At 57.1% G+C, this 15,542-nt stretch overlaps 1 protein-coding gene across 2 annotated transcripts; it reads right to left on the bottom strand.

The window, feature by feature from the left end:
- Positions 1-625: 625 nt before the first annotated feature.
- RHOG (ras homolog family member G) lies at positions 626-15,165 on the bottom strand. 2 transcript variants are annotated; one of them, XM_081952682.1, is made up of 2 exons: positions 14,587-15,165; positions 626-3,127 (listed from the first exon to the last, which is right to left on the bottom strand). In XM_081952682.1, the coding sequence occupies exon 2, from the start codon at positions 3,090-3,092 to the stop codon at positions 2,517-2,519; it is 576 nt and encodes a 191-aa protein (XP_081808808.1). In that variant the 5' UTR covers positions 3,093-3,127; positions 14,587-15,165; the 3' UTR covers positions 626-2,516. The 2 variants fall into 2 exon arrangements, with proteins under 2 accessions (XP_081808808.1, XP_081808809.1); XM_081952683.1 differs by lacking the exon at positions 14,587-15,165 and adding an exon at positions 4,764-4,852.
- Positions 15,166-15,542: the final 377 nt, after the last annotated feature.

The raw sequence follows: 15,542 nt of genomic DNA, 5'->3' as shown, positions 1-15,542 counted from the left end.
TTCCAATAGAAGAAAGCAACCAGGTGACACCATTGAGTGGAGGATCCACCTTGCTTTGGACCTTGGAGAAGGATTACAGGGGCTGCCCCTCTCCAGGCTGAAATCCTTTGGGGCAGGGGGCGCCCTTACTTTCCCCATCCTGCACCAGCCGGCCTGGCACAAACTCAATCGAGCCATGAAACGCCAGCCGTCCTTTTAGAAAGGGGCATTTAGAAAAGGCAAAGAGACTGCCTTCCTCAAAGCGCCAGAGCCTTGATGGAACCTCCATGGGCAGGAGCAGTGAAGCGGTCACTCGCGTCACGGAAGTGGAATGAGTTGCTTTGAGTGACTCGGCCCCCTCTGTCCTTGCAGCTGGCCAGACCGCCTGCAGAGCTGGCCAATGGAATGGGACCCCTCGTGGGGGGACAACTGGCTGCGAGGAAACTGGGTTATTACTCATAGATTGTTACTGCTCCGTTATCATCCACTGATGATACTGCAAATAATGCCAAGAGAGGGCAAGGCCTAGAGTGGAGTTACCTTGCGTGAAGTTCTCCCGAGTTGCCCTAGAGACCCCTGGATACGGCAGACCCCGCATCGACCCTGGAAGGAGCCTCAAAGACACGGGGGCAGTTGCCATCTTTATTGAGGGGGGGTGACCAGAAGACCCTGGTGCAGGGAATGTAGGACGAGCCCCCCCCCTCCCCGAGGCTTCCAGGCCAAAGGCGGCTCTTGAACCAGTGAGCTGGACAGGAAGAGGAGGAAGCCTCGGTGGGGCGTGTGGGCAGCAAGACTCCCGTATTTCTTTCCAATGAAGAAAACTCCGGGAGGGACGACCCACCACAAGGGCTGAGAGCCATAACATCCGAAAAGTCTACCTGAGCATTGAGAATCCTGACCTCCAAGCCGTTCCGGCAAGTTTCTAGTCCCTACGACCGTGGACTCTGGCTGACCAATGGCCGGGCCTCGCCAAGTCCGAGAGAGGGGGTGGGAAGCATCTGGATTGGGGGTCTTTGGGCCTTTCCTCTTTCAACACAAAGCATGTGCAGAACCCGGCTGCCTTGGGTGGCCATGCGCAGGGAGTCTCTCTTGACATGCTCAGGAGATGCCCCGGGACCTCTGGCAGGGGAAGGCGAAGGAGAAAAGGCCCAGGCTGCAGGCCCAGCGGCGGCGGAGAGCTGTGGGAGTGGAAAGCCCACGGAGAGTCTGCGCAAAAGGAAGGCGGTGGAAGCGCTGAAAACGGAGCGTTTCCTTTGTAAACAGGATGTAGAGCAGGAGGAGGAGGAGGAGGTGGCAGAAGGGGCATCGCGCTTGGCAGCTGCCAAAACTCCCCCATATTTCGACTCTGCAAGGCGCGCCTGGCCTCCCCCCACAGTCTGAGGGACCCTTCGGCCAGGCGGCACTGAGTGCAAGGGATTGGAGCGCTTTCAGTTTTACCCTCCTCCTCCTGGGGCGGATTTTCTGTCAAGCGGTCCCAGGCGCGAGGGAGAGAAAGTGGATCGCAGGGCACCTCTGCCCGGGAAGAGCAGGCCAAGGGGGAAGGCCAGGGTGTGTGGAGAAGGAAGCGCATCAGTCCTCCAGTGGCCCCAGAGGGGCGTTTTCTTCCTTCCAGACGCTTCACTTCAGCTCCAATGAAGCTTCTCGGATGAGGAGCAGCGAAAGGTCTTCAAGGGAAACCCCAGCGGCCCCTTGGAAAAGCCCCTCTGGGCGCCTCTTCCGGGCACCATCCAGGGAATGGGAAGCTTTGCCAAGCTGCCACCACCCTTTAGTGACCAAAGTTGCAACAGCCCTGCAAAATGTGACTTGGGGCCAGTCCTTGTTCTTAGGGCCATTCCCGCATCCCCACGGCCTCCCGATCCAAATCCGGGCACTTGGGCAGGTGCTTAAGGCAGTTGTGGCGTCCTCTCGCGGTCACGTGGTTGCCACGGGCGACTTCCTCAGCCGGTTCCTGACAAGCAAAGTCAATGGGGGATTTGCTTAACGACCGCCTGGTTCTTTCAACAGCAGTGATTCACTTAACTATGGAGTGCCGGTGGCCCAGTGGTTAGAGTGCAGCATTGCAGGCTGACTCTGCCCACTGTCAGGGGTTCGATCTTGACTGGCTCAAGGTTGACTCAGCCTTCTGTCCTTCTGAGGTCGGTGAAATGAGGACCCAGATTGTTGGGTCTCCTCTTGAATAGCGGGTTGGACTAGAAGACCTCCAAGGTCCCTTCCAACTCTGTTATTTTGCTTGTTAAATGAAGCTGGCTGTGTAAAACCGCCCAGGGAGTGCCGTGAAGCCCTAGGGGCTGGAATAGAAGGCGAAGGGATCAGGTGTGACTCATTTAGCAACCACACTTCTTAGCCATGGGAAGTCTGGTCGTAAGTGGAGGGCCGGTCATCCTGGCCTCTGCCTCCCCCCCGCCCTTGGGGAAAAAGGCTCCACGCCTGGGCAAGTGCTCCAAGCAGGCCGGTCCCAGATCCACCCTTGGAAGCAGAGTTTGGGCAAGCAGAGTAGGAGAGGGCGCCTGGGCATAAGCAGAGGGCAGGGGCCCCCTTCAGAGCAGCCGGCAGGGCTTCTTGGGCTTGGGTGGGGCCGGGTTGAGGACGGCCCGGACGGCTTCGGTGAAGACCTCCTTGATGCCCTCCTGGTTGAGGGCCGAGCACTCCAGGTACTTGACGGCGTGGATCTGCTTGGCGAGGCTGGCGCCCTGCTGGGGGCTGATGGGCAGCAGGCTCTGCTCCTTCAGCTTCTTCAGGGCCTCCGGGTTGCTGCGCAGGTCTCTCTTGGTGCCCACCAGGAGGATGGGCACGTCGGGGCAGTGGTGGCAGACCTCCGGGTACCACTTGTGCTTGACGTTCTCGTAGGAGGGGGGGCTGGCGATGGAGAAGCAGATGATGAAGACGTTGGTCTGCGGGTAGGAGAGGGTGCGCAGCCGGTCGTACTCCTCCTGGCCGGCCGTGTCCCACAGATTCAGGTTGATCGTCCGGCCGTCCACCGTGTTCTGGGCACTGTAGTTGTCGAAGACGGTGGGGATGTACTCGTTGGGGAAGGCGTTGGTGGTGTAGCAGATGAGCAGGCAGGTCTTGCCCACCGCCCCGTCACCCACCACCACACACTTGATGCTCTGCATTGCGGCGGCTCTCCAGGGCGCTCCGTCTCAGCGACCTGCGGGAGAAAGAAAGAACAGGAGACGCTGGGAAGAGGCTGGCACAGACGTCCTGCTAGTCCTTAATTTACAACCATTTGTTTAGGGACTGTTCGAAGTTAAGAATAGCACCGAAAAAAGGCACGGGATCGTTTTTCACACTTATGACCGTTGCAGCAATCCCGTGATCAAAATTCGGACACTGGGCAACTGACTCATATTTATGACGGTCGCACCGTCCCAGGGGGTCACCTTTTGAGACCTTCTCATGAGGGAAGTCGATGGGGAAGCCGGATTCACTTAGCAACCGTGCGACTAACTCAATCATGGCACTGATTCACTTAAGAACGGTAATGAAGAAAGTCATAAAATGGAGTAAAGCTCATTTAACAAATTTCCCACCTAGCAACATACATTTTGGGTTCCATTGCGATTGTAAGTTGAGGACTATCTGCATATATGTAAGTGGCCCCATCAGATTACAGATTAACGGAGTTGGAAGGGACCTCGTAGGTCATCTAGTCCAACCCCCGCCTAGCAGGAGACCCTACACCACTTCTGACGGATGGCAGTCCAGTCTCTTCTTCCTCAGCCCCTCCCGACTTGCTCCGCTCTTCCTCTCTGCCCCCCTGGAGGCACCAAAAAGACCGCCATGCCCAGGGCTGCCCATTCATCCCTAACAAGGGAGCATTTCCGTTTTTATAGACTTCCCCCGTTCTAATATCTTGTGGGCTGGGAGGGCTGCTTTAACCTCCAGGTTTCGAACTCCCAGGCGAGGCTCACAAAAGCCCCCGGAGGCTGCTGGAGCAAGAGATGGCGTGAGCCTTGCAGAGGTCGCCCATCACCTGGGGGGATTCCCGTAGTCTGGGAGGGGAACTTGTCTACTGCTACAAGGCTCTTCTGTGGGGGGGGGGGAGCAGTCTTCCTCAATGGGGGTGGGGGCACATGATCCACTTCCTGCCCTCTGTACAAGGGGGCGGCCACACATTGTTAGACCGGCAGGGTCCAACTTTGACAACTTTAAGACTTGTTGTGGCCTTCAACTCCCAGAAGTCTTAAAGTTGCTGAATTTGGAGACACCCCCCCCCCCCGGCCTAAAGAGCCAAGCTGGTGCCTGAGCTATGCTGGCTGGGGGATTCTGGGAGTTGAAGTCCCCAAGTCTTAAAAGTGGCCAAGGTTGGATAACCTGGCTTTAGACAGAGATTGCTGGTCAGTTCTTTCTCAGACTATTCCGTCCCGCTTGAAAGCAGCTCTGCTGGATTTTGGCCAGCGGCCTGATTCGGCTTTTCCCAGGGAGCCCAGTCCAGGGACTTTTCTCCAAGCGACCAAAGATTATGCAGCTTGGCCGCAGCCCTCCCAGCCTCCTTCCTTCGCAGCCAAATTCACGCAATCGGCTTGCAGAAACCTTTCCTAATTGCAATGAAAAAACGACGTACAAACGCTTTTGTCACCTTTTTCCTTTCCCTGTGAATTGTGGTGTCACCTGCCTTGGTGGGCGATGCGAAATCAATTTGTAAGCGTTTCCAGGAGGTGCCGTTTGTCTGAGCTGACAGTTTTACAGTAAATTGACGGTTAAAGTGTAAGACTTTAACAAGCCTGGTGGCGGATGGGGGAGGGGGGCACCGTATAAACACTTCACACTTTAGCTCTTCTCACCTGAATTGATGAGCTTTCAAGATGCCCCAGGAGTGGCGGGAAGTGATTTATGTCTCTGGAAACGTTGAGGGGCTGATTGCTAGTTCTTATGTTGGATGACTAGATACAGGGAAGGGAGGGAGGGAAGGAGGAAAGGAGGAAAGGAAGGAGGAAAGGAAGGGGAAGGAGGAAGGAAGGGGAAGGGAGGGGAGGAAGGAGGAAAGGAGGAGGAGGAAGATGGCTGGACTTAGTCACAGTAGGGATGGCTGCACCATTTGGAAGATCACAAAGTTTATAGAGTAACAGGGCTGGAAGGGACCTTGGAGGTCTCCTAATCCATCCCCCTACTCAGGTAGGAGATCCTAGACCGTTCCAGTCCAATGGCTGCCCAGCCTCTTCTTGAAAACCTCCAGGGATGAAGGAGCAGCCACAATTTCTGGAGGCAACTTCGGTTCCACTGGTGAAGTTTCTCATTAGTCCCAGGTTGCTTCTCTCCCCCCCCCCCCGTTGCTCCTCCTCCTGCCTTCAGGGGCTTTGGAGGATAGGTGGGACCCCCTCCTCTCTGGGGCAGCCCCTCAAATACTGGAAGGCTGTTTTCCTCCCCCCCTCCCCCCCCCCGGTCCTTCTTGGTTGTCTTCAGCCAACTGAAGTGCCATTGCCTTCCTTCTAGGAAGAAGAATCCCTGGGGCTTTTCTTTCTCAAACAGGGAACCCCACTTGCATCAGCTCCCCATAACCCCGGGGGGGGGGGTCCTCCAGGCTGCTCTGGGCTTCCAGATGGTTCTTCCCCCTTGTTTTCCTCCCCGGCGTCTCTCTTGCGGAAGGGCTCCTGAGCATTCCCCCTATTTGCCCTAGAGAATATCATGTCGGACTACGGAACCAAACATCAGCAGGACTCCACCAGCCCCACCTCTCAAGAAGCTCAGAAGTCCTCGATTTACAACCTTTCATTTAGTGACCGTTGGAAAAAGTGACTTGTGACCATTTTTCACACTTGTGACCGCTATAGCAACCTTACAGCTCCAAATTCAGATTGGCCCCTGACTCATATTTATGACGATCGCAGTGTCCCGGGGGTCCCTTTTGCAACCTTCTGACAAACAAAATCAATGGGGATCCAGATTCACTTTACAACCACGTGGCTAACTGCAGGGCTTCACTTAACAACTGTGGCAAGAAAGGTCATAAAATGAAGCAAAACTCTCTCGACAACTCTTCTCAGTTACCAATGGAAATTTTGTGTCGTAACTCAAGGACTACCTGTATGTTTTACTAAAAGGCCAAAGTTTTGGGGAGACGCAGCATCTCAGGGAACAAGTTGCCCTTCACGAAACTTCTGCTTTTTATTCCTTGGGGAAGTGAGAAGAGGGGCTACCAGACCCCTTCTCCTACTCGACCTCTGGCCCTTTGGGCCCCAAAGAGGAAGGGAGGACAACCCCGAGTTGCTCCCCCCACCCCCTTTCCCCCTCCCATCGCATCTGCAGAGGAAGGGGCTGAGGGCGGGCGTGGTGCACCTCGCACAGAGAGAGAGAGAGAGGGAGGGAGAGGGAGAGAGAGAAGCGGAAGTGAAGAGCAGTTTGCAGAAATCTAAACAGGAAGCCAGCCGGGCTGGGGCAGCTGAAGATGCCTTGGGACCCTTTTCTCAGTGTTGAGAAAAATCAGGGTTTGCACTTAGGCAAGAAAAACCGAAGGCTTGTAGTACATTCGGTGTAGTATAGGTGGTACCTGGCTCAATAGCAGTAACTGTGAAAGGGATCTTGGAGTCCGAGTGGACAACCATTGAAACAGGAGCCAGCCGTGTGCAGCAGCTGCCAGAAAAGCCAACACAGTTCCAGGCTGCATCAACAGAGGGAGAGAATCAAGATCACGTGAAGGGTTAATGTCACTTTACAAGGCCTTGGTAAGGCCACACTTGGAATCCTGCATCCAGTTTTGGTCGCCACGATGTAAAAAAGATGTGGAGACTCTAGAAAGAGTGCAGAGAAGAGCAACAAAGAGAATTGGGGGACTGGAGACTAAAACACAAGAGGAACGGTTGCAGGAACTGGGTTTTGTCTAATCTTACGAAAAGAAGGACTAGGGGAGACATGATAGCAGTGTTCCAATATCTCAGGGGTTGCCACAAAGAAGAGGGAGTCAAACTGTTCTCCAGGGCACCTGAGGGCAGGACAAGAAGCAATGGGTGGAAAGTAATCAAGGAGAGAAGCAACCTAGAACTGAGGAGAAACTGAGGCGTGAGGACGTTTAACAAGTGGAACAGCTTGCCACCAGAAATTGTGGGTGCTCCATCAATGCACCACAAGCTATTTTCAAAAGAATCTGAAGGCCAGGCAAGGAACAATGGACGGAAACTGATCAAGTAGTAACTCCAAGAGAACCAAAAAGATGTGGAGACTCTGGAAAGAGTGCAGAGAAGAGCAAGGAAGAGGATGAGGGGACTGGAGACTAAAACATATGAAGAACGGTTGCAGGAACTGGGTATGTTTAGCTTAAGAGAAAGAAGGACCAGGGGAGACATGATAGCAGTCTTCCAATATCTCAGGGGTTGCCACAAAGAAGAGGGAGTCAAGCTATTCTCCAAGGCACCTGAAGGCAGGACAAGAAGCAATGGGTGGAAACTAATCAAGGAGAGAAGCAACTTGGAACTGAGGAGGAATTTCCTGACAGTTAGAACAATTAACCCGTGGAACTCCTCTCTATTACTATTGCTTGTTTCTATACAGGGAGTTTTCGACTTACAACCACAACTGAGACCAGAATTCCCACTGCTAAGCAAGGCGGTTGTTAAGAGAGTCGTGCCCAATGTTACCACATTTTTGCAATGGTTGTTAAGTGAATCCAGCTGGGAAGGCTGGAAAAGAGGATCATGTGACCCCTGGGGACGCAGCAACCGTCATAAGTGCGCTCTGAATTGGGCTCGTTTGTCTGAAATTAATCCACGACTCAGAACAAACCACATTCCCCGATTTGCATCACATCCAAAGGCTTTGAAAGGCCGCCGCTTGGACAGAGGAGCCCAGTTCAGAGCGCACGGACGACGTCTCCTCAGATGGTGGCAAAACGTTTGCAGACGAATCGCCAACCTCGGAGCTCAACGCAACCGCCTGGTCCTAAGCCGGTTTTTCAGTGCCATTGTAATGTCAGCCCGTCACTATATGAATGGTTGTAAATCGAGGACTACCTACACACCGATATTGCAAGGAGGGCCGGTGTCCAGTTGGATTGAGCTGATGTAATTTGCATCAATCATCAAATTAAATAGTTTTTGAGGCCCTGCTGACTCGTGTTCAGTTTGAACCTGACTTCTTCCCTGTGACTCAGTGTCCCCTGGTGCCATGGGGGGGGGGGGAGGCCTTCCTGCCACCTGCCAGCACCCAACCCCTGGCGGATCCCAATTCCAGGGAGGGTTCTGGGGGACCCCCCTTCCCCCATAAGGGCCAGGACAGAGAGCCTTCCTTCCTCAAAGTCTCAGAGGGCTGCCCAACATCTCAGCCAATGTGCCGCCATCACTTCCCCTTCCTGTGCTGGGAGCGTGTGACTCCCGGCTTCTTCTGGTGCAGCCGAGAGGCGCTTTTGCAATGCACGTGCAGGACCCTCTTCTCTCCCCCCCCGCCCCCCCCAGGAGGCCCTGCCCGAGTCTGCTTCCGGAGTGGCTCAGAGCCTCTTGCCCAACTTCACCAACACCGCCGGCTTCTCTGAATGACTGGCAGGAATGAGCCCAGCGGAGCCAGGCCAGGCGCTTCCAATGTCCCTGCACGTTTGGGGGTCTCACAGAAGCCCCAAAGGGTCCTTGGCAGGAATAGAAGAGAACACTGTAGCTCAGGGTTGGGCTGTGGGCTTCTTGGTGCCCTCTGAGCCAGGCTGTTTCACAACCCAATTAGGTAACCTCATCAGTGCTAGGAGGGAGGGAGGGAGGGAGGGTTGTGGATAGGAGGAGGACTGTGGGGTCCTTGGGGCTCTCTGAGGTCGGCTGTTTTCTTGCAGACGTTTCATGACCCAGCTCAGTAACATCATCAGTGGTGTAAGGGAGAAACCAACCCCCCCCCCACCCTTCCAGCACTGATGATGTCACCTATTTGGGTCATGAAACGTCTGCAGGGACATAATCAAGCTCAGAGATCAACAAGCACCCCCAAATCCTCTAACAAGCTCTGAAGGGGGACACAGCCCACCCAGGTTGAGGTTTTGAAGGCCTTTGGAGGTGCTGGGCACCGGTGCCAGCATCCATGGAGTGGACTAGATGAGGTCAGGCATCCCATGGCAGAAGGCCTGTTTTGGGAAGAGGGTCCCCATGAATGGGGGTCCCTTAAAAAGTGTTGCTACTCTCAGTTCTCGGATCCCCGCCTGCCTTTAAGGCCGTTCCTCCTGCCCCCCCCCATCTTACGCAAAGGCTGCACCTGTGTGCAAATGCTATGCAAAGAGGGCTGAGGCTGCCCTGCCCCCCCCCCACACACAAAGGCCTTTGTCTTCCCTTGCCAGGAACCTGAGTGCTCAGGATCTGTTTGACGTGGCGCAAGCGGAGGCCCCTCCTCTCTTGCCCCACCTTTGGGGCCATGCAAATGCTTCCCCTCTTCTCTGGGCCGATTGGCAGCTTCTGCCTCCCAAGCTCAGCCTGGCACTGATGAGGCTCCCTAGTTGGGTCATGAAAAGAGCCAAGGGCAGAGAGCACCAAGGAGCCCACAGCCCCCTCCCCGTCCCTCTTTGAGCGGGATGGTTTTCTTGCAGACGTTTCATGACCCAGCTAGGGAACGTCATCAGAGCTAGAAGGGAGGGGTCTTGCTCTCTCAACAGCCTCATCAAGGAAAGACCGAGAACTCTCCCACCAACACTGGCAGGGCAACAGTTCCACAGATAAGCAGAGAGCAAGTCCCACTCCGGGTAATTAAATGTCTGCAAGAAAACAGCAAAGCTCGGAGCGCACCAAGGAGCGCACAGTCTTCCTCCTCCTCCTCCTCCTCCGAGGCAAGCCCAAGGGGAGAACTTGGCAGGCAGCCCCCCTGAGCCTGGGGAAGGAGACCCCCAAAGCTGCTCAGGACTAATTCAGGTGCCAAAGCCCCTTTTCCCGGCAGAGGTCTGCTTGGCCTTTCCCTGATGACCACAGCCCCCCCCTCCCGTGCCTAGGGGCAAAACCCCCGAGGGCCTCCTCTACATAGCACAGAGCTCCTTTGGCTCCTGGCTGGGTCTTGAGCTGAATCATCCCCTCCTGAAACACTGCAATTACTTTGGGATCCGAAGCAGGACCTTTGCACCCCTCAGAGGATGAACGGCTGTCCCAACCCTTGACCATCCGCTCCCACAGCCCCCCACCCTCAGAGCAAAGGGGGAGACGGGCAGTTGCTAAAGGCGACCAAGCCAGCCCAGACCAGGGATGGGTTCTGAACTGCTGGTGGTTTGGTGGCCTGGGTTGCTGGAACCGGCAGAGAGCCAGGCCTGCCACGCCCTTGAACCGGTTCCCCAGTGGCCCCGCCATCTTCCTTTCCAGTTCTGCGCATGTGCAGAAGGATCTTAATTGCCCTGCGCACCAAGCGTGTGGCCATGCAGGAAGCAGCAGTGCCTGCCGGACCCAACCCCTGGTCCAGGCCCTGCTTTGTTCCCATCGGGGCAGCCCTGGGGGTGCCTGCATGCACTGGGCATCACCCCCACACTCAGGAGGGTGGGCCAAAGCCCCTCCCCCCCCAGGAGAAAGAGGCTACCCTAAGATGTGACCCAGGACTTACAAGGCACCATCAAGCTGGATCACGGAACTCAGGGACCCCAAATCCGCAAGACTCTGTTATGGGGGAGCCCTGGTGGGGGGAGGTGTTTGGGGCCAGCCAGGGACACACAGCTGCCCCCCCGCAAATGTGCTGCACTTCCCATGCCAAGCGGCTCTTCGGGTGGCTGAGCTCCGAGGCCTGGAAGTCACAAACGGCCCTCGTTCTCCTTCCCACTTTAGCTGGAATCAGGATGGGGCCATTGGAGGCTGGGACAGTGCGGGCCTTGAAGAGTTAGCAGGAAGGAGGATCCTGCCAGGCACGGGCTTCCTGAGATGAAAGGAGGAGGAGGAGGAAATGAGGAGGAGGAAATGAGGAGGAAGAAAGGAGGAGGAGGAGGAAATGAGGAGGAGGAAATGAGGAGGAGGAGAGGAAGAGGAGGAGGAGGAGGAAGAGGCAGCTGAGGGCCTTGGGGACAGAGAAGGTCACCCCATCCTGAGCTGCTCCTGGGTGGAGAATGGCATCAGCTCTTTTCATGGCTCCCGTAGGCATCAGGTGCGGCTCTCTGGCTGCCTATCGATCTCTTTTGCAGGCCCTTTGGAACCCCATCCCTGTGCTGGGGAGGAGTGACGGGGGCAGGGAAGGGGCCTTGCGAGCCACAGCAGGAAACACCACAAATGGTCCTGGTGAAGAGAGACAGGTAGTCCTCAACTTACAGCAGTTCATTTAGTGACCAAAGCGATAATGGCACTGAAAAAACTGACTTACGACCGTCTTCACACTTCTGGCTGTTGCAGGAGTCCCAGGGTCACCGGACCCAAATTCAGAAGCGTGGGAACTGACTCATGTTTATGACGGTTCCAGGGGCCACGTGGTCCCCTTTTGCGACCTTCTGACAAGTAGGGTCAATGAGGAAGACAGATTCGCTTAACTCCCGTGTTAGTAATGTAACCACTGCAGTGATTCACTTAACAACGGTGGCAAGGAAGGCCCTAAAATGGAGCAAATGTCCCAAACAAAAATGTAGGGCTCCGTTGGGGTCATAAGGCGAGGCATGGCTGAAGGACCGGCCCTCGGCACAGCCTCATCATTCCCCACCTGCGGGTCCTTCAGCCGAGGCTGGGCATCTCCAGAAGGGAATATCTGGAGCTCAGGGTGGCCCTGCAGGGTCCTCGGTGCCCTTTGAACTGGGTGGGTTTCTTGCAGACGTTTCATGACCCAACTAGGGAACATCATCAGTGCTCACGATGATGACGATGACAGCACTGACAATGTTATCTAGTTGGGTCCTGAAACGTCTGTATGAAAAGCACCAAGCTCAGAGGGCACCAAGGACCCTGCAGCCTTCCTCCTCCTCCTCCTCCTGCCTGCAATCTCCACTCCTTTCTAGCAGTGATGAAGTTACCTAGACAGGTCATGAAATGTCTGCAAGAAAACCGTCCAGCTTTGGATCTCTCTCCCCTAGGAGCTTGTCCAGGACGAACACGGCTGCCAACCTTGGGGAAAATGAACCCGGTGGTCGTGAGATGGCATAGCCCCCATTCCACCATCACAAAAAAGGATGCCAAAGCCTATAATGCACTGACAGCGCCCATCCAAGGGAGGGCATTTTCCCAAGTTGGAAAACCATCTGTCAGAAACGGTGTAGAGTCTCCTGCTTGGGCAGGGTTAGGGTTGGACTAGATGACCTACAAGGTCCCTTCCAACTCTGTTAATCTGTACTCTGAAACCTGGGACCACAGCTGAAGAACCCTTCGCAGGAGGGGTGAGCTAAGCCCAATTGCTAACTAACCAAGGCTAGTAGGTAACTGGGTTTTCCAACTCACTGGTCTGTCCCCCCCCCTCTCCCCACGCACCCTTGACCTTTTGGCACTCTGCAGGGAATTTTGCTGGTCGACTGAGACGACATTCCGGGGAGAAAGGCTGGACATGGCAAATGGGAATGGGGGCGGAAAAGAGGGGCGTCAACAATGACATGAGAGGAGGGGGCATCTCTTTCTATCAGTCTCATCAGCCCCACATCCCATGCATTGTGACAACTCTGTATAATGGTGCAATGGAGGAGGTCAGTTAGATCATGCGTCAATTCTGAACAGAACAAGAACACAATAACAGAGTTGGAAGGGACCTTGGAGGTCATCTAGTTCAACCCCCTGTCCAAGCAGGAGGCTCTACACTATTTCTGACCGATAGCAGTCCAGTGTCTTCTTGAAAGCCTCCAGGGATGACGCTCCCACAAGGCAACTTCTGTTCCTTTGGTTGATGGTTCTCACTGTCAGGAAATTTGTCTTATTTCTAGGTTGAATCTCTCCTTGTTCAGTTTCCATCCATTGTTCCTTGTTTGACCTTCGGGTGCCTTGGAGAATAGCTTGACCCCCCCCTCCTTTCCGGGGCAGCCCCCCCCCCATATTGGAAGATGCTCTCCTGTCTCCCCTGGTCCTTCTCTTCACTACACCAGCCAGGCCCAGTTCCTGCAACCGTTCATCCTATGTTTTAGCCTCGAGTCCCCTCATCGTCCTGGTTGCTCCTCTCTGCACCCTTTCAATGCTATCACCCCCCCCCAACAGACTGGAGAGATCCTCTCATAAGGGACCCCCCAATCTTTGTGGGATACCCCAAGGGGGGGGCGCAGGACTGCGATTCCTCCCTGGGTGAGTCAGGCGTGTATGAAAGAGGCAGCCAGGGGAATCTGTCTCCAGGCAGGAGGAAGGAGGCCCCGGAGGCCTATGGGGAAGTCCAGAAAAGGAACTTGGGGCTCTAGCGGGCAGCCTCCCCCAGAGGGATGGAAAAGACAAGTCAGCATTCTCAGTGTTTTGGGGGGAGGGTTGCGACGGGAGGACGTCTTAGGAAAAGGGAAAGGTTAACCGGCATCTAGCCGGCATGTAGCCGGCATGGTTAAACAGGGAGGCAAACAAGCAACCTGCCAGATTTTGAGAGCGGAAGGCACCATCCACACTGAGAAATGGAGGGAGGCTGGGAGGAAGTCACCAGCCTTGATGTGTCCCCTCCCCCTCCCCCAATTTCCCTGGGTGGGAACAGAGTAATAAAGAAAGAGAGAGGCTTGAAACGGTTCAGGACCTCCTGCTGAGCAGGGGGTTTGACTAGAAGACCTCCAAGGTCCCTTCCAACTCTGTTATCCTGTAGCTTTTCTCCCTCCCCAATTGCTTCCAGCTGGGGGTGGGGGCTTTCTGGATCCCAAAGCTGCTCTGCTAAAGCAGTATCCGTGCAAGGGGAACCCACCCCCATCCCTGACCCCCATCAGATCCTATGTCACGTGAGGGTGGCCGGATTTTGGCCTCCCTTGGGATTTGATAATCCAAAATCAACTCCCGCTACGGGCGAAAGAGCCCCCCCCTTTGAATCTCTCCTCCCGGCTCCCCCCCTCCAATCGCCAACCCGCCCGAGACAGCGGCTCTTCCACCGCGGGGTCCGCCCTCGACCCCCCTTTTGCTCGGGACCTCCTCGTTCTGCCGACGGAAGGCAAGGCGACCCTCGCAGACAGGAGGCGCAAAGGTTGCGTTTACGCCCGAAAGAGCATCTCTTTGGAGCAGGAATCGAGCTTCCCCGCGCCAGGCAGTCTACCGCAACCCAAGTAGGGAGGACAGCTCCTCACCCGGGAGTCCCCGGCTGCCTCCCTCACCTGATCGGCTCCAAAGCCGGGCGGGGGGGGGGAGATTGCGGGGGCAAGCGCCCCTTCGGCAAGTTCTCCCCCACTCGGCCCGCCTAAGCCTCTATTTGGACCCAACGGGCTTAGTTTCGGCCTGAAGCGGCTTCCCTCCAGAAGCCCCCCGGCGTCGCGCCAGTAGCAAGACCCCCGCCCGGCGACCCTCCGCCAGCGACGGGCGCACGAAGGGACCGCTTTCCTCCGGGACCCCCCAGTCGTCCCAGGCGGAAGAAAGGCAGCCCCTTCAAGGGCGCCGAGGGAGGCGGCGGGGGGGAAGCGAACCGGCCCGGAGACCCCGCCCGTTCGGGGCTCCAGCGGCCGCGGTTGCCTTTGGGGGCGCGGGCCAAGGGGGCGCAGAGGCTGCGCTGGGCGGGCCGGCAGGGCGCGCGGGGCTTCGGGGCAGGCAGGAGGCGCCGTTGCTGGGGGCGTCCGCGGGGGTCCCGGGCGGTGGGGTGGGGGCAGGGAGGGCGGGGCGAGGCGAGACTAACCTGGGCTCACGGCGAGCGGACGGCGGCGGTGCTCCCGGGCGGCGCGCAAGAGGAAGTCTGCGCGGCCAGAGGAAGTGCGCGAGGCGGGGCGGCCCGCCGACGGGGAACTTTCCCGCCGCCCCCGCCCCGGGGAGGGAGAGGGGGTACCGGGGCTAGGGCGGAGCGGCGGCAAGCGGAGGACCCCCGCCGGCCACGGTCACCCCCCTTCTTGGCTTCGGAGCTCCCGGGATTAGAAGCCCCCCGGCCGTGGGGAGGGGGCTGTAGAACATCTGGGCGGGCTGGGCGAAAGCCGCTGCCGCTGCCGCGTGCGGATAAGGTGCGCCCCCTCTCCAGCAAGGAGGAAAAAGCAAAGCGGGGGCTGCGGGCCGCCTGGGACGCTCGGGGGTCTTTGGAAGGAGGGAGGCGGGAGAGCGGGTCGCACTTCCCTGCGCCTGGATGGGGCGCAAGGGAAGCCCCCCCCTCAGCACTCTGATCCAAGGCTGGGGAAGCGCCTCCCTTCCCTCCGGCCGCGCGGGGCGGGGAAGGCGGCCCGGCCTTTCAGCTTCCCGTCTTCCCCGGGCTTTCGGCCTCCGAAGGTCGGGTCCAGGGGTTGCGTTGCCGACGGCTTCGTCCGCCGCTGCGAGACGGGCGGCTCTAGAGGTCGCTTTGCCGGCACGAGGCGCAGACGCCCCGCCCGCGCCGAGAAGCCTCGCCTGCAGGGCGCCACCCGAGCCTTCAGCCGGGATCCCCGAACCGAGGAACCCCTCGACCCACGGGAGGCGCCTGCAGAGCCGGTCTTTTGGGTCCCCCCCCTTCCTTCTGCTGCGCCTTCCAAGCCCCACATGTCTAGGGTCAGGCTACCTGTAGGGCTGCTTTTCCCCAGACCCCATGTGCCCCCAGACCTATTTAGTCAGAGGGCGAGCCCCTTCCCCTGAATATTGCCATCTGATGGGAGTTGGGCAGGTGCCTTTTCGCGC

Source organism: Natrix helvetica (assembly GCF_964273705.1).
Source record: "Natrix helvetica genome assembly, chromosome: 4".
NCBI lineage: Eukaryota > Metazoa > Chordata > Lepidosauria > Squamata > Natricidae > Natrix > Natrix helvetica.
The sequence above is the reverse complement of the archived record's forward strand: the minus strand, read 5'-3'. Positions and strand labels throughout refer to the sequence as shown.